Source organism: Grampus griseus (genome assembly GCF_964374135.1).
Source record: "Grampus griseus genome assembly, chromosome: 6".
NCBI classification, from domain to species: Eukaryota; Metazoa; Chordata; class Mammalia; order Artiodactyla; family Delphinidae; genus Grampus; species Grampus griseus.
The window spans coordinates 5,259,888-5,283,480 of record NC_139000.1 but is presented as its reverse complement, the minus strand read 5'-3'; the positions used below and the strand labels follow the sequence as shown (position 1 = coordinate 5,283,480).

The window sequence follows — 23,593 nt, the reverse complement described above, 5'->3', positions numbered from 1 at the left end:
TCCCACCCCTTTTCTGCCTGGGACGTGCTCTGTGACCCCCACGGCCAGAAGCCTGCCTGCTGTCTCTGGAGCGTCTGGGCTCAGGCAGTGGTGACCAGGCGCTCGTCTTGCCCCTCAGGGATCTGCCTATGCGGCCACCACACCGAGGGCCCATCCTGTGAGCGCTGCTCGCCAGGTTTCTACGGCAACCCCTTCACAGGCCGAGCCGATGCCTGCCAGCCCTGTCCGTGCCCTGGACAGTCGGCCTGCATGACCATCCCAGAGAGCAGAGAGGTGGTGTGTACCCACTGCCCCCCGGGCCAGAGAGGTGAGTGGCTCATGCCGTGGGGCCCCTGCCTCTGCCCGGCCTCCAGGAGTGAGTCCTGGGTCTGGAGTGGGACAGATGACGGAGGGCCCAGCTTAGGGGTGACAGGCCTGACCTCTGGGGACACTGAGTCTCGTAGCCCCATAGCCAGGAGCCCGGGATGAATGGGTTCCCGTCAGAACTTGGGCCACTGAACATACCACATGGGATTTTGGAAATCCTCATGTCCGGTCCTGGCCCCGCAGAGCCTGGTTTAGTAGCTTAAGACAGAGCTCAGGAATCCATATTCCTATCAATTTTCCCCCATAGTTAAGGTGGAAAACCTCTGATTGAACTTTCAGCTTTAAAAAAATGTCGTCATGGGAATTCCCTGACAATCCAGTGGTTAGGACGCGGTGCTTTCACTGCCGTGGGCCTGGGTTCAATCCCTGGTCGGGGAACTAAGATCCCGCAAGCCACGTGGTGCATCAAATAAATAAATAAAATTTTAAACTGTCACCAGATAATGTGTGAAGCAGAAGTGTCCCCATCCCCAGCTCTCTCCCTGTTCCTCATTCGCGCTCCGGGACTCAGAGTCATCCTAGACATCTGATTTTTCTAAAAAAAAAAAAACAGCTTTATTGAGATATTATTCACATACGCTATGATTCACCCATTTAAAGTGTACAGTTCAATGGTTTTTCAGTATATGCCAGTATTGATTTTTTTTAAATTTTGGCAAATACGCATAACATAAAATTTGCCATTTTAACCATTTTTAAGTGTACAGCTCACTGGCCTTAAGTACATTTACAACGTTGTGTAGCCATCACCACCATCCATCCACGGAATTTTTCTTCATCATCCTAAATAGAAACTTCACACCCATTAAATTATTGTTTAACAGTTCTCCCTCCTCACAGCCCCTGCCATCCACCGTTCTAGTTTCTGTCTCTGAATTTGACTATTCTGGGTACCTCATGTAAGTGGACTCAGACAGCATTTGTCCTTTTATGTCTAGCTTCTTTGTTTCTTCCTTCCTTCCTTCCTTCCTTCCTTCCTTCCTTGCTGCGTTGGGTCTTTGTTGCTGCGTGCGGGCTTTCTCTAGTTGCGGCGAGCGGGGGCTACTCTTCATCGTGGTGCACGGGCTTCTCATTGCCGTGGCTTCTCTTGATGCAGAGCATGGGCTCCAGGTGCGCGGACCTCAGTGGTTGTGGCACGTGGGCTCAGTAGTTGTGGCTCGCAGGCTCTAGAGCACAGGCTCAGTAGTTGTGGCGCACGGGCTTAGTTGCTCCAAGACATGTGGGATCTTCCCGGACCAGGGCTCGAACCCGTGTCCCCTGCATTGGCAGGCGATTCTTAACCACTGCGCCACCAGGGAAGCCCTGTGTCTGGCTTGTTTCACTTGGCATAATGTTCCAAGGTTCCCAGACATCTGGTTCTACATCTAGTACCTGTGGCTGCATCAGGACAGCCCATTATCTTGGTCCTGTCAGATGCCTGCTTTGTTGAGACCACTCTGAAAGCAGCTCCCTGATGGCTAGCAGGACTGGGGAGATGCCCCAGAGCAGGGGTCCCAAGAACTGAGGGAGTGAGGTCCCACCACAGGACCCTGCCCCCTGCCATCATGATGCCCCTTTGTTTCCATAAACTTGCCCACATTTTCTGGCTCCCTACCTGTGGCTTCCTCTGGTCTGCAACATGAGGGGATCCCATTCAGTGAGAGGGTAGACACTTAGAGAAGGTACCCAAGGGAGGATTTTTGGGGAGCAAGCCACTGCTGTCCACAGAGGGAACCCTGGGAAGGCTCCCTGGGGTCGACGTTAGGCCCTGGGGCTTTGTACCAGTTCCTGTCTTTATCACACCAGCATCCTTCAGGTCCCACCAAAGCCCTCACCCAGACAGTCTGAGCCGGAACTGACCAGGGTCAAGCCCTGATCCCTGCCTGCCTCACTTGTCTACCATCCTGAACCCTTGCAGCTGCCTCCTACCTGGGAGCTGTCCTCACCTGGTCCCAAGTGGATGGCAGGTTAACTATGGGGACCACATTCTTCATCACCAGCTTCAATCTCCCCCTTGCCCGTCTTACTTTTTTTTTTTTTGGCTGCGCTGCACAGCTTGTGGGATCTTAGTTCCCTGACCAGGGATTGAACCCAGGCCCTCTGCAGTGAAAGCATGGAGTCCTAATCATTGAATTCCCCCCTCTTACTTCCTTTCTATTTCAGAGTCTCAAAGCCAGACACTAGCCTCTACCTTGAACTCCATTCAGATTTTTCTTTGCCTTCCTTTTCTCTCTTTTTTTTTTCATCTCTTCCTTAGTATTCCTCCTCTCCACGTTCAAGGTTGCCTGCCTTTAGTCGCATTAACTTGATTTCAACTGGACCAATGAACTTTGAGGATGCAGGGAGCCCACAACTATCTTTCACCATGACAGTAGCTCTTTTTTAAGTTATAAAGTTAGTAATACTCATGGTAACAATGTCAACTGTTTGTAAACGTGTAAAGAGGAATGTGAACGTGCATACAAGCAAGAAGACGACTTAAGATGCCCGTCATCCTGCCACCCCCAGAGTCCCCCCAGTCGTCTGTCTCATGCAGATATACACAGAGAGGTAGGTGTACTTACCAAGAATGAACTGACACCTCATGAAAGCACATAGTCCAAGTGTGTCCTTTTATGCCCCGTCTGTGTTCAGAGTGAATCTCCCAGGCCATGACCCTCCAAAAGCCTCCTCACACACCTTCTTTTCTGAGACTCACAGTAACCCTGGGGCTGGAAGATGAAGCAGCAGCCCCAGATCAAACCCAGGAAGCAAGGTGGGAGTATGAAATAAACAGTCCAAATGGAGTTCAGAAACCATGAGAAGCAGAAAAGGCAAAGGGGTCAGAAACCGCAAACGAAAAAGCAACCACAGCTGAGGGAGGGAGATGGGGGAGAGGATGAGGTACAGAAGGGTGAGGAGGAGGGTGACGGTGATGTTGAAGATGGAGACAAGGAAGATGATGATGAAGGTGATGAATGACCAAGATGATGGATGATAATGATGGAGATGATAGATGATAATGATGAAGATGATGGATGGTAATGATGACAGAGATGATCAAGATGAAGGTGACGTCGACAAAGGCAATGATGACGATGATGATGAAGATGGTGGTCAGGGCGCTAATGAAGAGAATGGTGATGATGATGAGAATGTGGGTGATGACATGATGACATGATGACAAGGAGGGTGGTGATGGTGAATGGGTGATAACCGCCACTGCTGTTGAGCACCAACCATGTGCCAGGATCTGTGCTAAGTGCTTTGCACAAGTGATCTCACCAAACCTTCTCAACAGTCCTTTGAGGTAGCTGCCATTATTGTCCCCACTCTGCAGACAAGGAGCCCAAGTTCAGAGAGGCACAGTGACTTGCTTAAGACCACACAGCCTGCTAATGGCCCAGCTGGGCCCTGGCCCCAGGTCAGACTGACCCCAGAGCCCCTGCTCTGCTCCACAAGGAGACCTGAGGGAGCTTACTTTGGTTCATGCCCGGCCTCACCCTTCATGGACCCAGCAGGCTGGGTTCCTCAATCACACAAGGTTTCTCCTTTCCCAGGGTGGCGCTGTGAGATCTGTGATGATGGCTTTTTTGGGGACCCACTGGGGCTCTCTGGGGCCCCCCAGCCTTGCCAGCTGTGTCAGTGCAGTGGGAACGTGGACCCCAACGCAGTGGGCAACTGTGACCCCCTGTCCGGCCGCTGCCTGCGATGCCTACACAACACGACAGGTGCCCACTGTGAGAGCTGTGAGGAAGGCTTCTACGGGAGCGCCCTGTCCCCTCGGCCCACAGACAAATGCGTGCGTGAGTACCCCCCTCCCAGACCCACAGGGTGGGGCGTGGTGGGCCCCTTCTCCACCAGATCCAGCTGGCTGCTCTGCAAGGCTGTGCAACCTTAGGCAGATTACTCACCTTCCCTGTTGCCTTGTCAAGAAAGTGTAAGGGTTTGCTCTTCTCCGAGGTCTTTCAGCCTCGGGATCTGATCAACTCTGACCCTGTGATTTTTTCTTTTTTTTTCCTGCCCGGATAATTTAGCACTTACCTCACGCTCCACAGTTGGCATGCAAGACTGTCCCAGATGGCCTGCGGCACTCATTACGTTTGTCCTGCCCCTGGGCTTCCTGTCAGGCCGTGCCTCCCCACCAAGGTGCTCCGCCCTCTGTGCCCTCTCAGAGGGCCACAGTGTGCGTGAGCTCGTGGGAGGCTTCCAGAAGTGCTGCAGGGAGCAGCTCAGTATTTGCCCCAGACTCACTCGCTCCTGAGTCCTTGCCGCGTATGCAGCACCTATCGCCTCTTGTTTCATGGGACCCAGGAGAGCAGAGACAAGGGGCCCAAAACAGTGGGAACAGAGGTCTGCCCCTAACCCCCAACCAAGTTTCTGGCCTTCTCTCCAGCCTGTGGGGGCTCAGGGCAGGCTCAGAAGGGCCATCTGCCACCACGACTATTCTGGGCTGTCTCTCCAAGGACATAGAAAATGGGCTGAGGCTTGACCCCAACCCTAGAACCTTTTTGCAGAGATGCTTAGGCGTCTGAGCTGAACGTGAGTCATCTCTGTGGGCTCCCCATCTTCTCTGCCGCTCCTGGGTCCCCAGAGGTTGAATAGATGATCGGCGTGGTTCCCCACCACCCTTTCCTGCTCCCACCCCCAGCCTGCAGCTGCAACCAGGCGGGCTCAGTCGGCGAGCAGAGACCCTGTGACCCAGTGACCGGCCAGTGCACCTGCCTGCCTCATGTGACCGGACGGAACTGTGGCCACTGCAGCCCTGGCTTCTACGACCTCCAGCCTGGAAGGGGCTGCCGGAGGTGGGTGGGGCGAGGCTGTGGGTGCCCTTCCCCTGGGTGTTTCTCCAGGATGGACGAAATCTCCAGGGAGCCTCCAGAGAGGGGCCTGGCTTGGCATGTGTCGTCCCAGGCCCACTGCCAGGTACACTGTGCCCTGCACTGAAGGGGGACAAAGGGACGGTCCCTTGGGGGTCAGATTCATGGCCCTGCCAACCCAGGCTGCAGGCCAAGAGCAGCCCTAAGGGATGCCCAGGTGGGCAGGGGCTGGTTGGGTCTCTGATTCCCTTCTCGGTAACTCTGTCGCTCTGTGACCTTTTGGGCCACAGCAGCAGCTTAGATACCATCTTTAGGGAGCAGTGGAGAGCTCCAGGGAAATGCCCAGTGAAGCAAACAGGTTTCTTCCTGACCAGGCTTCTCAGGCCTTTAATATGCTAATTGCATTGTGACTTTCCAACTGAAGGGTATAGTCCAAATGTATATATGTCCCCATACCTTTTTTGTGGGGGGAGCATTTTATGAGACTGTGCTTTCCGGGGCCCAGCCTGAGGGAAGCTGTTTGACATGTGCAGACACAGAGATGGGGCCTTGTCAATAGAGGCGTGATCACCAGCCCTGGCCGGCAGAGGTGGGACTGGGAATGGCCCAGAGCTGGACTCAGACCTGGGTCCCTTCCCTTGTCGTAGCTGCAAGTGCCGCCCGCTGGGCTCCCAGGGGGACCAGTGCCACCCCAAGACCGGGCAGTGCCCCTGCCGCCCAGGCGTCGAGGGCCAGGCCTGCGACAGATGCCAGCTGGGTTTCTTCGGCTTCTCCATCAGGGGCTGCCGGGGTAAGGAAGCCAGGTCCTTCCCAGGCTGCCTAGAGAGTGAGGCTTCTAGGAAAGAGGACCAGTGGGGCAGATGGCCACGCCGCAGGAAAGAGATCAGATACGGGGCAGGTTTTCTTAGAGCAGCCGTGGGAACGTGGAGTGAGGGAGCAGCGCAGAAGACGGCATGGGAGGCCAAGAATCTAGCCCTAGACTCCACTGCTAAATCCCTGTGTGCCTGGGGCCATCAGGGCACCTCTCTGGGCCTCGTTTGTATGGTTAGACTGCGTGGCAGTCCTAAACCTGACTGGTCCTCAGATCCCAGGGGCACTGAAATAACTCAGGCTCTCAGCCGTCACCTCCAGCCTTCTGAATCAGTCTCCCAGGAAGGACCCAGGAATGTACTTGAGCTGCCCATGGGGTCTGAAGCAGCCAGGCGCAAGGGTGCGGGGGACCTGGGGGTTCCAGTGTGGGGTGGCCATCAGGGCACCCAGCGCCGTCTGCCCCGCCCCCCAGCCTGCAGGTGCTCCCCGCTGGGCGCCGCCTCGGCCCAGTGTCACGAGAACAGCACGTGTGTGTGCAGGCCCGGCTTTGTGGGCTACAAGTGTGACCTCTGCCAGGACAACTTCTTCCTCACGGCCGGCGGCACACACTGCCAGGAGTGCCCGTCCTGCTACGCCCTGGTGAAGAAGGAGGTGAGCTCTCCCATCCAGGCCCTGCCCAGGGCCGCCCCACCTTCTGTTCATTTCACGCCCCCAGTGAGCACCAGCTCTGTGCTGGGCACCGGGAAATGCCCACTTACCCACAGCTCTCAGACCTTCTGGGACCACCGGCCACCTCCTTCTTGTGCCCACCCAGCCATCTGGCCCAGCCCCACCTCTGCCCTTCCCTGGCTCCTGAGCGGACAGGAGAAAGGTGGCTTCTGTTGCGTGTCCTTCCCCACCACCCAGGCCGAGGTCTCACACTTTCTCAAGTTCAATGGGAACGAGACCACAGAAGGCCCTTTGGGGGAGGGTCAGGAGGAGGGCAATGCCCATTATGGGACACAAGCAGTATCTCAGGCAGGGAGGTGGTGTCATGCAGGGGTCAGGAGCATGACCTCTGGGGTTCCCCTACCCCCCCCAACCCTGTTAGTTGTCACATGCCCAGGCAGGTGACAGCCTTGGTAAGTTTCAGTGTGTGTCTCCTACTCCAAACTGAAATAGTTCAGGCCTGCAGCCCCTTAACCTGAATCCAGTGATGGTTCTGTAGAAAGATAGGATGGTGTGTGCTGAATATTAGGTACCGCTCCCAGCGGTGCCTGGGCCGGCCCCCTAACCAAACCCAGTGATACATCTGCAGGAGAACAGGTGAATAGTCACACCAAGGGGGTAAATCGAGATCATAAGTAGCCTTGTTCAGAGCAGTTTTTTTTCTAATTGAGGGCAGGGTTTTTTCAACCTGATTCTGCCACCCAGTAAGGAATGGAAAGCTTTGCAGGTTTTCAGAGCATTTTGGACTTTGGAATCGAGGACTGGGCTCGGGACCTGTATCCCCTGCCCCTTAGGGCGGTTACAAGGTGAATGTGAGCTGGTGCGTGGCCAGCGGTCGCTCACACCTGGCTCCTAGCAAGTGCCCCGTAAATGTGTGTATTGTTCATACGATTGAAAGAGTGGGGCTAGGAGACGTCGCAAAGCACCCTCACTCGGCCTGCAAGGATCACATGCCTGCTCTGTGCCAAGTCCCGGGAACATAGCAAAACAGACAGAAATCCTCCTGGGGCTTCCCTTCCCATCCCTCCCTCAGTAGGGCAGAGGTGTGGTCGGCTGAATGCCAGCAGGGGCTGTGGGTATGAGAAGGGAAGGGGCAGCTCCGAGGACAGGGTGGGCACAGTTGGTTCTCAGAGGTCCTGTGTGTGCTTAGCTTTGAGGCCCAGGGTAGGATCGGAGAAGGCAATGCTTGGGGTGGGCAGGCCAGGCAGAGGTTTCCAAGCAGGACTTTAGGCCACCAGCCTCCCACACCGTTCCTTCCCTGACCTCTCCAGGCTGCCAAGCTAAAGGCCAGACTGACCCTGATGGAAGGGTGGCTGCAGGGGTCAAACTGTGGCAGGCCCTGGGGACCACTGGACATTCTACAGGGAGAGGCCCCACGGGGAGACATCTACGAGGGCCACCCCCTGCTGCAAGGTACGGTGGGAGAGCAGAGTGGAAGACTGGGAGGCAAGGGGAGGGGGCTGGCTGGTCAGATGCCCCCTGTGGAGCCCTTCAGTCTGACCTCAGTCGGGTTCACCCCTAGGAGAATGCACTTGCTGGGAGAGCCTGTCTGACCTCCCCAACTAAGTGAGTTCTTCCTGCTATGCAGTCCTGTCATCCCACGAACCTCTCTTTCAATATCCCTCACCCAGTTGTATTTTGTAGCTTTATACAAAGCTACAAAATATAGCTCTGACTATAGCCTCGGTCCCCATGCCCCCTGCGCCACCTACACTGCACCCATAAAGCTCAGTGAGGACGGGGGTGGGGGTGGGGGGTGGGGGTGGGGGTGGGTTTATTCGTTGAGTCAGTCACACAACAAATAATCATTGGGGCGCTGTCCCAGGTGCTGAACAGGTAAAGTTCCTGCCGTCTTTGACTGTTGGCCATTCTGCTCACTGCTGTATCCCCAGCATAGAAAATAAATGGGTAAATAAGAAAAAAGATTGTCATTAAGTCCACGTGCAATGTGTCCCTGGGACACTGAAATTTAGGAGCATCAAACGTGAATTGCTTTTCTTAAATTTCGCGTTCACAAGCACCTGTACTCCTGTAGCAGCCGTAGGTGAGCTGAGCACCTGTTTGCAAGACTAACAAAATAGGGAGCCATCAGATGCTGTGTGTTGAAACTCCCACACTGAGCCACGCTGCGAACTACGGAGCTGACTCAAGGCGGGTTTTACTGCTCTCTCAGGTTCAGGAATTGTTCGCTGTGGATCTAGAAGGCCTGGATTCCTTCCGGTCCTTCCTGTGTGGCTGACTTCCTGTGTGGGGGACCTTGGGTCATGATTTGCCGTCTGTGGGCCTCAGCCTTCGCATCTGTAAAATGGGGAGGCCTTTCCTTTGGAACCAGTGCTCAGGCCTGGTGATGGAGTCAAGCTGTGCCCAGGAGGAGTAGAGGACACAGATGGGGCCCCTTGAAGTTGCAGGCTTTATTGTGAAATCTCGACTGCTCTGTGACTCCTGGACTCTGGGCTTTCTGCAGGGGCCCAGGAAGACTTCCTGGAGCAGATGACAGGCCTTGAGGGTGCTGTGAAGGCTGCCCGGGAGCAGCTGCAGGCACTGAGCAGGAAAGCCCACTGTGCCCAGGACAGAGCTGAGAAGACCTGCGTCCAGCTGGCAGACCTAGAGGCGGTGCTGGAGTCCTCAGAAGAGGAGATTCTGCATGCAGCCACCATCCTTGCATCTCTGGTACCCCAGGGGACCCCTCCCCAACTCCTCCCCTCTGCTGAGCCTGGGGCATGCCCCCGCCCCCTGCTTTGGGAGGCTGTTTTCTCATCTGCAAAATAACGGTCACACAGTGCCTCCTCTGCCGACTCAGTGAGATAATATTTGCAAAGAACGAGCCGTATTCCAAGTAGACAGTGAATGCCCAGCACGTGGTAGGCGTCGTTAGTGTTATTTCCAAGCTCTAGGGCTCCGCCCACTGGATGCTGACTTTGTAGCTGGCTCTGAGCGTTTATGAAATAAGTGGCATGGCCCAGGTCTGCCCAACAAGTCAGCCAGATGTGGGCCCTGCCCTCCAGGGATGGGCCATCAGCTTCCTCCTATTTCTCTCTCTTCTCTAAAGGCGATTCCTCAGGAAGGGCGCGGCCAGCCCACCAACTGGAGTCATCTGGCCATAGAGGCCCGTGCCCTCGCCAGGAGGTGAGCCCCCGTGCCCTGGGAGCATGGTGAGGTCCTGGCCACACAACCATGAAGGGAGCCCAGCCCTTCTGCTGGGGGCTTCCAGGGTCAGGGCCAGCCCCATAGGTATCCCCACCCCGGGAGTTGGAATCACTTGAGTACAGAGCTGAAGTGTCATCGCCATGGGAAGGAGAGGTGTGCAAGGATGGCATGAGATGCAGGGGTCGGGGTGGGGGTCTGCCGACATTGGTCGCCTGAAGGCATCTGAGAGCCTTCCCTGGCTTTTTTTTTTATAACAGCTTTACTGAGATATAATTCACATGCCACGCAAGTCAACCCGTTCAAGTACAGTTCAGTGGTTTTCAGTGTATTCACAGAATTGCACAGAATTGTGCAACCATCTCCGCAGTCAGTGTTAGAACAGTTTCCTTACCCCAGAAACAGGTACCCATTAGGCATCGCTCCCCATTCCTCTTCGCCCTCCTCAGCCCCTGGTAACCACCAATCTACTTTCCGTCTCTATAGATTTGCCAATCTGGACGTTTCATATGAATGGAATCATACACATGGTCTTTTGTATCTGGCTTCTTTCATACAGCAAAATATTTTCAAGGTTCATGCCTATTGTACCAGATATCAGTACTTCATTCTTTTTTACGACCCAATAATGTTCCATTGTACCAATATGCCACATTTTGTTTATCCAGTCATCCGTTGATGGACATTTGGGTTGTTTCATCCACTGCTTTTAAGAAGCAGCTTAAGATTCTAAAGACACAAGCTCTGAAGCAATTTGTCCCTTTAGCTGTACTTTAGGGACTGTAGACCCATTTTACAGATGAGAAAAGAGACTCAGAGAAGTAAAGTGACTTGCTTGAGGACACGGGGTTAGAAGTGATAGAGCCAGATTCAAACCCAGGCTGTCTTTTCTATGCTCTCTTTATTAGGGTAACCATATAATTTATTGTCCAAGCTGAGATTTTATGTGTGATCAAAGGCCCTATTATTTATTATGCCAGGACAACAGGCATAAACCCTATGTAACAGGAGCAGGGGCACGGGTCCCCTTCCCATCAGTCTTCACTGTGCGTCAGGCAGAGGGAGGACAGGAGCCTGGCCCCCGTGGCTGTACTCCCTTTGGGACGGCAAGAGGCCCATGCGGTGGCGGGGGGTGGGGGGCGGGCCCGGGCCCCCTCTGTGTCAGCCCCTGGTGATGGTCGGGTGGGTACTGTCATACAGTCACAGGGACACCACAACCAGGATTGAGGCCACTGCTCGGAGGGCCCTGCTCACCTCCAACAGCAGTTATGCGCTTCTCTGGAGTCTGGTGGAGGGGAGAACAGCCCTGGAGGCCCAGCAGGAGCTAGAGGACAGGTGAGGAGACCTCCCAGGTGTGGGAAGGAGCTTGGGTTGGCTTCCTGAAGCCGGCAGGGCCTGGTCAGAGGCCGCTGGTTCCAGAAGCGGCCTCCTTCCCTTGAGTCCCGATGTTCTTTAGGGTGGGATGCGATGCCTAGGGTCTTAGGCCTGCTTGGGGGTGCGTTAGAGGAACCCACTCCTGCCGGGGTGCAGCTTAGCCTCTGGAGAGAAGGAATGAGAACCTAAACAAGGAGGTTCCAGGTCAGCGCATCCTCGACCCCCTGAAGCTCCCCTGCCCCTCCCCAGACCCCTGGGGAGCTCCTGTCAGGCACCAGCTTTCTTCTTGGCTTCTGCTTCTCTGCTGTGGGTGGCCCCCTTGTATCCAGCTCATTCAGAGGGTCAACGGAGACCCACCAACGTCTCACTGAGCCCAAGTGGATTTCCTAGATGAGAGAATCTGATTGGCCCAGCTTGGGTCAGGTGGCCAGTCCTGAGCCAATCGGTATGGCTGGGTGGATCACATGACCCACTCCCAGGGGCCGGGGCGGGGGGGGCTGGCTCTCTGTAAAGGGATGAGGGATGGGAGGCACCCTGGGGACGGGGGGTGGTCCCGCAGTACCCATGGTAGGGGGAGCTGGGTGTGGACAGCTGGACAGAAAAGCTGTCCTGGTTGGCTGATTACAGCATTTCAGGGAGAAAGGGCCCCAGAACAGTCATGCAGCCCAGAGGTCTCCATTTACCTGGAGAGCAACATGCCCAAGGTCACTCAGGGGCATCAGGGCCTGGGCCGCTATCCCTCCAACAACACCAGGCATTTTCCTCTTCATCATTCGTCCAGAGGAGCCAAACATTTGCAAAACATGTGATTCTCAAGTGGAAACCAAGCGGGAGCTCCTTCAGAAAAGCGTGATTGAATTCAGTGAATGAGGAAACAAGAAGGCAGCCCCTCGGCTGCCTTCCCCATTCATTAGACAGCTGCGGAGCAGCCAGTTTCCGAGGCCAGCTGCTGGGTACCAGCTCCGCAGACGGCGGTTCTGCCCGGGAAGTTGCCAGAGCCCCTTCAACCGGGAGCTCCACTGGGGGGGCCGGGACAGCAATGGGGAGGGATGGCCTGCGTCCTGCTCCTGGGCCATCCTGCCTCTGTCTCCTCCCAGGTACCAGGAGGTACACGCGGCCCAGAGGGCGCTGGGCACGGCCGTGGCAGAGGTGCTGCCTGAAGCTGAGAGGGTGCTGGCCGCCGTGCAGCAAGTCGGCGCAGATGCAGCCCAGCGCCTGGCCTCACCGGCTGCCCCTGCAGCACCGGTCAGCTCAGCTGTCCTTGGAGCTCTGCATGCGGTGGTTGTGAGGGAGAATGTGGCAGCTGGGAAACCAGTGCGGCCCAGGCAGAGGCAGAGGACGTGGCTTATTTCTAACTCTCTAGCAGTTGATTAAAAGTTCCCAGCCAATCTTTGTTGTTGATTATAATGATAATATCAAGGCCGAGGCCTCTTCTTCATCATAGTGGCATTGGCAATGACACCAGACGGACATGGGGCCAAATCCCAGCTCCGCCACTCTGGCTCTGTGACCTTGGCAAAGGACTTCCCATCCCTGTACCTCGGTTACTTTGTCCGTCTGTCGGCTAGAGCTCACCCATTTGGTTATTTCAGGCCTGCGTCCATGAGGGGCTGGAGGGGATTCCTGAGCAATGCCCTCATCCTCTATGTGCCTGTCACCCTATGCTGCTTAACCTCTGGATAAATCAGCTCCTCAGGCCTTCTCAGTAATCCTGAAATTCCAAAACTTGGGAGCTAAACTTTAAAAAAAAAAGACTAAACTTATAGAAATGCATCTGGGGCCCAGCCTGCCCAGGACTGAGGGCTCCCAGGCTGTTTACTCAGGGTGTTTGATCCTCCCACTGTGTGTGAAGAAGGAAAATGTAGGTGGTGACATGTTTGGCCCTGAGCACTGCCCCAGATACTGCTGAGGGCGTTACGTAATAAGAAGTCCCCGCAGGAAATTCTGAATTCAGAAGTACGTCCGGCCCCAAGGTTTCAGCGAAGGGACTGTGAGCCTGGGGAAGGAAACACAGGTCCGGGAGGTTAGCTGAGTCTGTGCTTCTAGAAATTGCTGGTGCTAGAATCAGACCTCAAGTGACAGCTTCCCCAGTCTGGCTTCTCTCGCCCTGGCCCCTCTGCTTCTTAGGGTCCACGTGCAGCCCTGCCCCCCACGGTCCCTGCCCCTGGGCTTCTCCCACCCAGTAGAGGACCTGCCCCTCGGACCTTCCCATCAGGCCTTGTCTGAGCCCTCCATCTCCCGGCAGCCTCAGAAGTCCCAGGCCAGGACCCTGGGCCTGAAGGTGCAGGCCCTGGAGAAGACGGTCACGTCGAGAGAGCGCGTGGTCACCGAGGCTGCCCGGGCCCTCCAGGCCACCGCCCAGGCCGTGCTGCACAAGACAGAACCGCTTATGCAGGTGGGCTCTTGTCCTTTGAGGCAGCACCTGGAGAAAGTTGGGGCTGCCCCAGGCATGATCTGGGCTCAGGGGTTGCAGGGGGAGGGAAGGGCAAAGACCAGAAGTAGTTCTTTCCACCCCTCCAGTGCCTTCCCCCAAATTCCAGAGAACCTCAGTTAGCTCGTGCCAAGGCAGGAGGTCCCGATTTCCCGAGAAGGCATAAAGGTGTGAGAGGAGGCAGGATGGACAGACAGACAGAGCCGCGCCCACCACCCTTACTCAGTGTTAATTACAGCTGGGATGGGTCTCATTCACTTATTCTTGCATTCATTAGTTCACTTGCCAGATATGTTAGCGAGCACATACGTTGCTCTAGTGCTAAACCCCACTGTTTGGCATTTACAACCCAGGAGGGGAGGCAAGACTAAATAATCAGGGAATTCAAGAATCATGGAGTGAATTGAGCCCCAACCAGTGGTTTCCAACCTATTAAAGTATAAGCACTCCTTCAAGTGTTTTGTTTTTTTTAACTTTCCACCTTTCATCTAGACTTAGAAAAAGGTTGCAGAGAAAGCACAAAGAAGTCCTATATACCCTTCACACAGATTCTCCTTCTGTTAATGTTTTACACAGCCACCTTACAAGGATCAAAATAAGGAAATCAACATGATATAATACAATGAGCTAATCTACAGACCTTTTTCAAATCCCAGCGGTGGCTTATCCCGTAGCCATCTTTTTTTGGGGGCGGGGGAGGGCACGGAAGATCTTAGTTCCCCGACCAAGGATCAAACCCATGCCCCGTACAGTGGAAGTGCAGTCTTAACCACTGGACCGCCAGGGAAGTCCCCTGTATCCATCTTTATTTTCCTTTTAAAGACAAGAATCAAGGCAGAAAGCTGTTGCCTGCATCCGAACAGCTGGGCCTGGTGCCTGTCACATACTGGGAGAGCTGTGCTGTGTCGGGGCCCCCTGGGGTGGTACCCATTGATTTAGTCCATCACCCTGGTCTGGGGCACAGTTGAGGCCACAGCAGAGTCAGGACCAGACCCCAGTGCGCAGTGCCCCAGCACAGTGCCTCCCACCTTCCTCTCCCATCCTGCTAGGCATTTGGAGTAAGACTTAAGACACAAGGGATCCCAGGGCAGCATCTGGTGGCTCTTCAAACCCACATGATTGTGACTTCCCTGGCGGTCCGGTAGTTAAGACTTCTCCTTCCAATGCAGGGCCTGCAGGTTCCATCCCTGATCGAGGAGGTAAGATCCCACATGCCTCACAGACAAAAAAAACCAAAGCATAAAACAGAAAGAGTATTGTAACAAATTCAATAAAGACTTTACCAAAAAAAATTTTTTAAACCCCGCATGACGGATGATGGATTGAAATTCACATCACATAAAATTACCCATTTGAAAGTGTACAGCACAGTGGCATTTAACACATTCCCAATGTTGTGTGATCACCACCTCTGTCTAGTTCCAAAACAGTCATCACCCCAAAGGGCGACTGCTTATACCCATTGAACAGTCGCTCTTCATTCCTCCCTCCCCCCAGCCCCTGGCGACTGCCCACCTGCTCTCTGTCTCTATGGATTTTCCTATTTCAGACATTTCATATAAATGGAATCGTGCCATATGTGACCTTTTGTGTCTGGCTGCTTTACCATAATATTTTCTAGGTTCATCCGCATCATAGTATATGTCAGCACATCGTTCCCTTTTGTGGCTGAATAATATTCCGTTCTGTGGATACACCACATTTTGTGTATCTATTCATCCATCAGACCCGTATTCTTTAAGTATCCAGCCTTTTTTTAGTGGCAACGGGGAAGAAACTAATTTTCTATGAGTAAAAGTTGTCTAATAAACAGATTCACTACTTCACATCCTCTGGCTGAGACGCAGCAGTGTTCTGACAAGAAATTTTCAGTTGTTCATCTTTCTTTTAGTTCTTAGGTTTCAGTTTTCCTCGGAGCTTTTGTGAGACAGGTGACTTCTTGGGAGAGATATTCAAGGTTTAATATTGGAATAATAAAACAGATCAGATGTTCCTGGTAAACAGCATAATTCAGTGTCAGAGTTTTGGTGTTGTTTTGGGACCTTGTACATGTGGGTTTGGTGCCCACCTGACCCCTCTCTGCCCAGCACACCTCCAGCACCACCTGACCAGCCTCTCTCTTCTCTCTCCAGCTGCACCGGGAAGCCAGAGCTGCCCTGACCCGGGCTTCCTCATCTGTCCAGGCTGCCATGGTGACTGTCACAGGAGCCAGGACTCTGCTGGCTGACCTAGAAGGTATGTGTGCCCTGCTTAGCCCCAGGCTCGTGGATGCACAGATGCCCATGACAGACACCAGGGCAGGCTTGGCAGCAGAGGACAGAAGTCCAGTCACGTGGGCATAAGCCAAGGAGACCATTCCCTCTGCCTCTAAGGACCTCCCTCTCCTCTGGCTGCTTTGTCCCTCCCCATCTCACATACCGCTCACCAGGTTCTTGCCTACATGGCCATCCATCATCAGACCACACACGCAGAGCCCCTCAGGACCAGATGGGAAGAGAATCTGATGCCATCAGCTGTCCATCCCTGATCTAGGCCACTCTGGCTGGGAGTCTGGTTACCTGGTACAAATATGGCTGCCCTGGTCCAATGTCCAGTGGGGCTATGGGAAGGGATGCAGCGTTTCTCTTTAGAACGTGGGTTGATGGGTTGATGCCAGTACAGGTCTCTTTTGAGCTGTAGGGAAAGGAGGCCAAGTGCCCCCATTTTACAGTTGGGTAGACCAAGAAAGGAAATTTTACTGAATGAAATGTGGAACAGCCCCTAGCCTGCAGCTGCTCTGCCAGGAGAGGATCTGTGTTCAAATAAGTTTAGGAAATGTCACGTGCTATAGATCTCCCTGAGGCCTTGCAGTGCACACCTGAGAATATTAAAGGCTCTGAGAAGTCTTTCAATAAAGAAACCGGGTTCACTTTATGTAAACTTAATTTCCCCTAGCATTTATCAACACCCTGTAGAATTAGGGCTCCCCGGCGTGCACTTTTTTTCTTTTTTTGGCCGTGTTGGGTCTTTGTTGCTGCGCACGGGCTTTCTCTAGTCGTGGCGAGTGGGGGCTGCTCTTTGTTGTGGTGCACGGCTTCTCACTGCAGTGGCTTCTCTTGTTTCAGAGCGCGGGCTCTAGGCGCGAGGGCTTCAGTAGTTGTGGCATGAGGGCTCAGTAGTTCTGGCTCGCGGGCTCTAGAGCTCAGGCTCAGTAGTTGTGGCGCCCGGGCTTAGCTGCTCTGCGGCATGTGGAATCTTCCTGGACCAGGGCTCGAACCTGTGTCCCCTGCACTGGCAGGCGGATTCTTAACCACTGTGCCACCAGGGAAGTCCCCCCAGAGTGCACTTTAAGAAATGCCAATTTTGTGTACAGGAAGCAAAGTAGATCTAACTTTTGGATTATCTTCATAGAATGATTATGTAGTATTATGTCCCTGGATATTAGAAGGCTTGATTCTTTTTTTTAAAAAATATTTATTTATTTATTTATTTGCTGCATCGGGTCTTGGTTGCAGCCCACGGGATCTTTCGTTGCGATGCGCATGGGCTTAGTTGCCCCGCGGCATGTGGGATCTTAGTTCCCCGCCCAGGGATTGAACCCACGTCCCCTACACTGGAAGGTGGATTCTTAACCACTGGATCGCCAGGGAAGTCCCCTTGATTCTTTTTAAATTTTGACTTTGTCTACTATAATCAGTACTCCTTAGGATAAATCTCCCTTAGAATTTTATCTGAAAGGAAATGAAAAAGCCTTTCTTTCTATATAGAAGGAAACTACTTCTTATTAGATAATAAAAACCTATGTGGATTGTAGAATTTCTCTTTTTGTCTTGGCCGCTAGGGGCTAAAAGGTAAACAGTGCATTCGGTACCTGCACCGTCATTATCCTAACTTTCTGGCGCTTCTCACTTCTCATCATCCCCCTAGTTACATACGGCCTTTGGTTTATCATTTTAACGGTCCAGTGTTTGGTCTGCTCATCACAATAAGCTGCCTCAAAGCCTATTAGAAATGTGTGGTATGTAAAGACAAGGAACTTAGGGGATCTTGCTGTGCACCGTGCTGTAGCTCCCATGTCTACCCCTGGCCCAGGCATTGACCAGCATGCAATTCTGTGACTTTAGTAAGTATCATAATATAACATGAATCTTCACACTCACAGGGCAGTATGTCTCACTCGTTTGTTTTCCCTGGGTGAGCCTGAGAAGTTTACACACAGATCTCATGCATCTCATACCCCTGCTCACGTTGTCCAAGGGTCTGGGGTTGGTCAGACATCTGGCAGTGACCACCCCATGGGCTCTCCAGGCATGAGCCCAGCCCTCCTGACACAGCCTCGGTTGGCTTTACAGGAATGAAGCCAAGGTTTCCTCGGCCCAAGGACCAGGCCGCACTGAGGAGGCAGGCAGCCGTTGTCCAGGACAGGCTCCTTGCAGAGTCCAAAAAGAAGACCAAGCAGGTGGAGAGGATGCTGGGAAATGCGGCATCTATCTCCTCCAGTGCCAAGAAGAAGGGCAGGGAAGCCGAGCTGTTGGCCAAGGACAGTGCCAAGGTCAGGGCCACGGATGTGACTCCAGGGGCATCCCTGCCTTCTGGGCGTGTGGGAGACCTGTCATAGAAGAGGTGCCCTTCTGTAGGGTAAATGCCCCTTCTGTATGCAATGCTGAATACTCTGCACTTACTAAGGGGTCCCAGGCTCTGAGCTCTGGCGCTTCACACGGGTGACCCTGTTGATTCCGCATGAAATAGATGTCACTGCTGTCCCCATGGGACAGGTGAGGACCCTGACGCCCAGCCCAGTTCAGTAACTTAACATAACCAGGACTCGCACCTCAGTCTGTTTGGCTCTACTCCCTAAACTTCTGGACTTTTCTTGTTTAATTCGGGCCAAATTTGAATCAATAGGCGTCTTCCCAGCACCGTCGCTCAGGGCCCAAGTGAACTGCCTCTACAGCTCCCTAGAGACAGTGCTGGATTGAAGGCGTCCCCAGGCTTGGTTTCTGGTCCCGCCATTTTGAGTTTGGCCAGCTCCTCCTCTCTGCACCTCTGTTTCCCCATCTGTAAATTATTGGAATTTCTCCTCTCGGGGGAGATGGGTAGTGTCCAGCAATCTGCTCTTTGCCGGCATCTGGTACACAGCTGTGGAATGAATGAATGAATGATCTGGTGCGTGAATCTATGACCGCTGGGCAGGGCGGTCACCCTTTACCTCTAAAAGGAGTTTCTCCACTCACACTCCCCTCCCTGCTGCTGCCGCCCACCCCGTACGTAGCTCGCCAAGGCCTTGCTGAGGGAGGGGAAGCAAGAGCACCGCCGGGCTGGCCGGCTCTCCAGCCAGACGCAGTCGATGCTCCAGCAGGCCTCCCAGCAGGTCCTGGCCTCAGAAGCACGCAGACAGCAGCTAGAAGCAGCTGATCAGGTACGTGTGCTGAGACCCCAGCACTCCTTCTCCTGTGGTCCCGGGAGCCAGCCAGGAGCCGCTCAAGCTTTTCTTCCCCTCCCCCCCCCAAAGGTGGGTGCCGGGCTGAGCGAGATGGAGAAGCAGATCCGGGAGTCACGCACCTCTCTGGAGAAGGACATCAAAGCCTTGTCAGAGCTGCTTGCCAGGCTGGGTAAGGAGACCCCAAGGCCGGGCCCTGGCCCCCTGGGTCCACGGTGCACCTCCGGGATCTTCCTGGGAGGCCCCGTCCTGGGGAAGCTTGCCTCCTAGCCCTCCCTCCTGTCTGTGGTTCCCCCAACCCGAGCCTTGTGCTCGATGACAAGCATTTGTAACCGCTCCAGGCCCCCCGGGGCGAGGCAGGGATGGTGTCCAGAAGCATGCTCACTTCGTCCTCCAGGGGCTGCTAGTCAGGAGGAGAGGAGAGACACAGAACACTCACCACCCACAGAACACCTGTAGGTACCAGGTGACTAGGCCCTGCCTCAGTGGTGGAGGGTTTCAGAGAAGGAGAGAGAATGTCACAGAAGCAAGTCTGGCATCGAGGCTCAGGTGCTGGTTTGGAATCAGAGAGACTGGCATTCCAGTCTGGCACTTTCCCTTCCTTGGCTGTGAGACCCTGGGAAAATCACTCCACCTCTCTGAGCCTCAGTTCCCCCACCCGGGAAATGGGAGTAACAGTGGGGTAGTTTCGAGAGTGCTTTCCACACTGTGTGTGATGAGACAGTGAATCGTGAAAGGGACAGCCCCCAAGACGTGGCGCCCTCAGAGCAGGGGCGAAGGGACAGTGTCAGAGCAGTTCGGCGGAAATGAACAAGCAGTTTCCAGAGTTGGGGTAAAATACACAAAACCTAAAACTTGCCATTTTAGCCCCTTTCAGCGTACAGTTCACTGGCATTAGGCACAACCTGCACCTTACTGTGCAGCCATCGCCACCATCCATCTCCAGAACTTTCTCATCAGCCCAACATGAAACCCGCCCCCCTTACACACAGACTCCCCATTCCCCCCTCCCCCAGCCCCTGGCAAGTCCTGTTCTACTTTCTGTCTCTGAATTTGGTACCGTAGGCACCTCACCTAAGTGGAATCATGTAGTGTGTGTACTTTCGTTCCTGGCTTATTGCGCTCAGTGTAACGTCCTCAAGGTTCATGCATGTAACAGCGTGCATTTCGGTTACCGTGATCGATAAGACGAGGAAGAATCAGCAGGTTCTGCATTGTGGCTGGATGCCAGGCTCCACCAAGCTATTTGCACACATGATCGTAGCTCATTTTAACTTCCGAGGCAAGGATCCCCGTGCTCTTGCTATTTTGCAGATGAGGAAGCTAAGGCCCAGAGAATTTAAATGATGGGCCCAGGGTCCCCCAGCCAGTCCGTGGGGAGGCTGTGGATCACGCTCAGGTCTGACCGATTCAGAGCACCCGCTCGTAGCCACAGGTCTCTACCCGCAAGAACTCAGCTCGCTGGACACGATGCCCAGCACGAAACAAACGCTCTGTGTGGGTAAACCACGCTGGCCGTTGTTGTTGTCATTTATTCTTTCACATCGGCACTATGCTCGACTCGGGGGTGCAGGAGTGACCACGCACACCTAGACCCTGTCCCCGCCCCAGGAGGCCCAGCTGGGCAGTCAGAGTGGAGGCTGTAACCTCCTCAAAGGCCAGGCTGTTTGGACTTGCCCGTGGATGGTGGGACCTCTCCGAGTCTCGGCTGGGAGCAGGGCCTGCCCGGCAGCAGGGCTCAGCTTCTCTCTGCTTCTTCCTGCCCTGGGGCTCAGCTCTTGCAGTCGCCTGTCCTCCAAACCAGCCTTCATTGCCCAGGAGACTCAGGGCCATGGGGAGCCCTGGGGCCCAGGGGGGTCCTGTGGGATTCGAAGGCATTGAGGATTTGTTTCTGTGACTCCAGCACTCTCCCACCTGGCTCAGCTGTCTTTCCATTGAATGCCACCTTAATGACAAGGTGACAAAGGCCAGGTGGGGGAGACAGCCCGTGGATTCCGTGCCACCATCACCAAGTTCATATGTGAGCACCCGGCCCCACCCCCTCGGTTTACACTTGGAGAGGCTCCTCCAGGAAGTCCTAATGTGTGCTAGGCCGGGACTAGACCCCTGGGGCCTGCTGCCCAGGCCTGCAGCCCCTCCTGCCCTGTCTGCCTCACACACCCTCATTCTGATGCCAGAAACCTTTCTTTTCACCCTGATGTCCCCGCATCCTGGCCCGCAAGTACCATCTGTAAGTGTGGGCTCTCAGTGAATTGAAACAGTGTGTGGGAGCCGCAGGCATTATGGGGCCTCTCCCACTCACACTGCTTTACAGGTGAGGAAACTGGGGCTCGGGACTCACCCAAGGCCTTCATTTTTTAACAGTAATAGTAATACCAACAACAAAAATTAACAGTTGCCCAGTACCACCCAGGGGGAAATTTCCGGGGCCTGCACGTAAGCCCGGTGGGGTGCCCAGGCCAGGCCCTTACCTGCCTCACCACGCCGCCCTCTCGGTCCCTTGCCTCCTGGTAGATCGTGGGCACTCGGAAACCTGGAGGGTTTGGGCTGGGGAGGGCTTCTGGGGATGGGGCCTGAACAGGCTTCTGGGGCCTGCAGGGGAGCCAGCCCACCCTGAGGCTGTCTGTGCCCCTCCACAGGGTCACTGGACACCCTCGGAGCCCCCGCCCGGGCCCTGAATGAGACCCAGCGGGCACTGGAGCGCCTGAGGCTGCAACTGGGCCCACCAGGGGTGCTGCAAGGGAAACTGAGGCTCTTGGAGCGGGAGTCTGAACAGCAGCAGCTGCAGATCCAGAGCTTCGAGAGCAACCTTGCTGAGATCCGTGCTGACAAGCAGAATCTGGAGGCCATTTTGCAGAGCCTGCCCGAGAGCTGCGCCAGCTGGCAGTGAGGGCTGCCCAGACCCACGGTGCCCCCAGCCCGGGGCATGCATGCCCGCCACAGGTGCGCCATGCAGGCACGCTGCCCAGATCCTGCTGCCGCGTACCCGCCCGAGTCTGTGCCCACAGCCCCTCCACACCGGCAGGAGTGAGTGTGCATTCAGAGCCCACCCAGGCGGCTGCGGTGCGCACACACCCATCGGTGTGCTTTCCCACCCCCCACACACGCACACACGCACCGGTATATGTGGACATGTGCCCGTGTGCGCAGTGCGCATGTGTGCACGTCCATCCATGTGTGGTGCACCCCCCGGATGCTGGGGGTGTCTGTTATGTCATGTTATGTTATGTTATGTTATGTTATGTTATGTTAAATGCCCTGTGACACTGACATACTCAGGCAGGGTTGGTACCTGGGAGGCTGGGACCGGGCAGGGTCGGGGGGTCATCCGCAGAGATCCAGGGCGGGTTCAGCAAGAGCCAGAGCCCCCAGTCCCAGCCCTGCCCTCTGTCCTGCAGCCCCCTGACCAGTGTGTCACGCACCACGAACACCCAGCAGCTCCGCATAGCTGAGGGACCAGGCAGGTCAAAAGACACAGGATTCTGGGGGGTTCTCAGCAGAGGAACCTGAGGCCCAGGGCTCCTGGGGCCGTGGTACAGCCTGCTAGGCCGGCCGGGCCGTGGCCCACCCATGCAGGGGTATCTTTGGCTTTGTGGAATACTTCCTTCTCAAGATCCTGGGACTGGGTCAGACTCACTGAAGGAATCACCTGCCCCAGGCCCGGTGCCCCTTTTGGGCCATGGCCTCGTGACCTGAGGGGGCCTGGGTCAGGGGGCTTAGACAGGTCGCTTGGATCTTCCCTTTGTGACCCTGCCAACCCTGGCTGGCCTTTGACCGATCGACACTTCCCAAACTGGCCCTGCAGCCCTGGGGCCCCATCTGCCACATGGGAGGCCCTGCTGGGCGTGGAGGCCTGGCTGCCTTTCTAACCTGTCAGGCTAGGGTCTCCCCCTGTGGCTAGGCCCTGCCCAGGGTTCCCGGCATCTCCTCCTGGCACTCCTCCCCTTTCCCGGGCCCTCTTCCAGCAGACTGCGGGGCCTTGGCACTGGGAGGATGGGTGCCTCGGGGGGCCCAGCCCCTTCCCAGCGTTCTTCCTGCCCCCCAGCAGGGGTGACAGGCAGCAGCCCAGACCATTTCTGTTTACCCAACTCTGTTTAACGTGGCAATAAAGGGCCCCTTTACTAGCTGGTGGTGTGCCTTTGGTCCTCCGGTGCTGGTCGGCAGCAGGATCCCCGGCTGTGGGTACAGACTCACCGCCTGGCTGTGGGTGCACATGCCCCCCCCCACGAGTGAGTCAGTGGCAGAGGGTTGAGTGATTCCTCTTGGCCCACGTGAGGTAGAAGGAAGGTGACAAAGCTGAGCCCATCGGCTTTGCCAGTGTCTTCCCACTGGGGGGACTCTGCTGGGGTCCTGCAACCCCAAGCGTCTGCCCTCTCCTCTCTGCTCCAGGGGGCTTATTAGGCAAAGTCTAGGGCCTGGGGGAGTTTGCGGGGTGGGGTACAGAGAGGTCCTCAGGTGACCTCTGGCTCAGGCTGGAGACACCGAGGCAGGAAAGGAACTCAAAACCAGTGTCCAGCAGCGCAGAAAGGCTCAGGGAGGGACACCAGTGAGGAGAGGAGGAGG

General features: G+C 55.1%; 1 protein-coding gene across 1 annotated transcript in view; it reads left to right on the top strand.

Annotated features, from left to right (window-relative positions):
- LAMC3 (laminin subunit gamma 3) overlaps positions 1-21,920 on the top strand; it is a gene marked incomplete at both ends in the record, with an annotated part of 59,747 nt that extends 37,827 nt beyond the window's left edge. Inside the window, 16 exons of the mRNA XM_082657556.1 lie at positions 119-307; positions 3,885-4,130; positions 4,976-5,129; positions 5,792-5,934; positions 6,427-6,605; positions 7,934-8,075; positions 9,127-9,332; positions 9,712-9,788; positions 11,007-11,141; positions 12,278-12,425; positions 13,426-13,575; positions 15,744-15,846; positions 17,943-18,142; positions 18,863-19,009; positions 19,103-19,202; positions 21,670-21,920. Of these exons, the coding sequence (XP_082513682.1) occupies positions 119-307; positions 3,885-4,130; positions 4,976-5,129; positions 5,792-5,934; positions 6,427-6,605; positions 7,934-8,075; positions 9,127-9,332; positions 9,712-9,788; positions 11,007-11,141; positions 12,278-12,425; positions 13,426-13,575; positions 15,744-15,846; positions 17,943-18,142; positions 18,863-19,009; positions 19,103-19,202; positions 21,670-21,920 (2,570 nt within the window). The remainder of the gene's footprint in view (positions 1-118; positions 308-3,884; positions 4,131-4,975; positions 5,130-5,791; positions 5,935-6,426; positions 6,606-7,933; positions 8,076-9,126; positions 9,333-9,711; positions 9,789-11,006; positions 11,142-12,277; positions 12,426-13,425; positions 13,576-15,743; positions 15,847-17,942; positions 18,143-18,862; positions 19,010-19,102; positions 19,203-21,669) is intronic.
- Between the last annotated feature and the right edge of the window lie 1,673 nt (positions 21,921-23,593).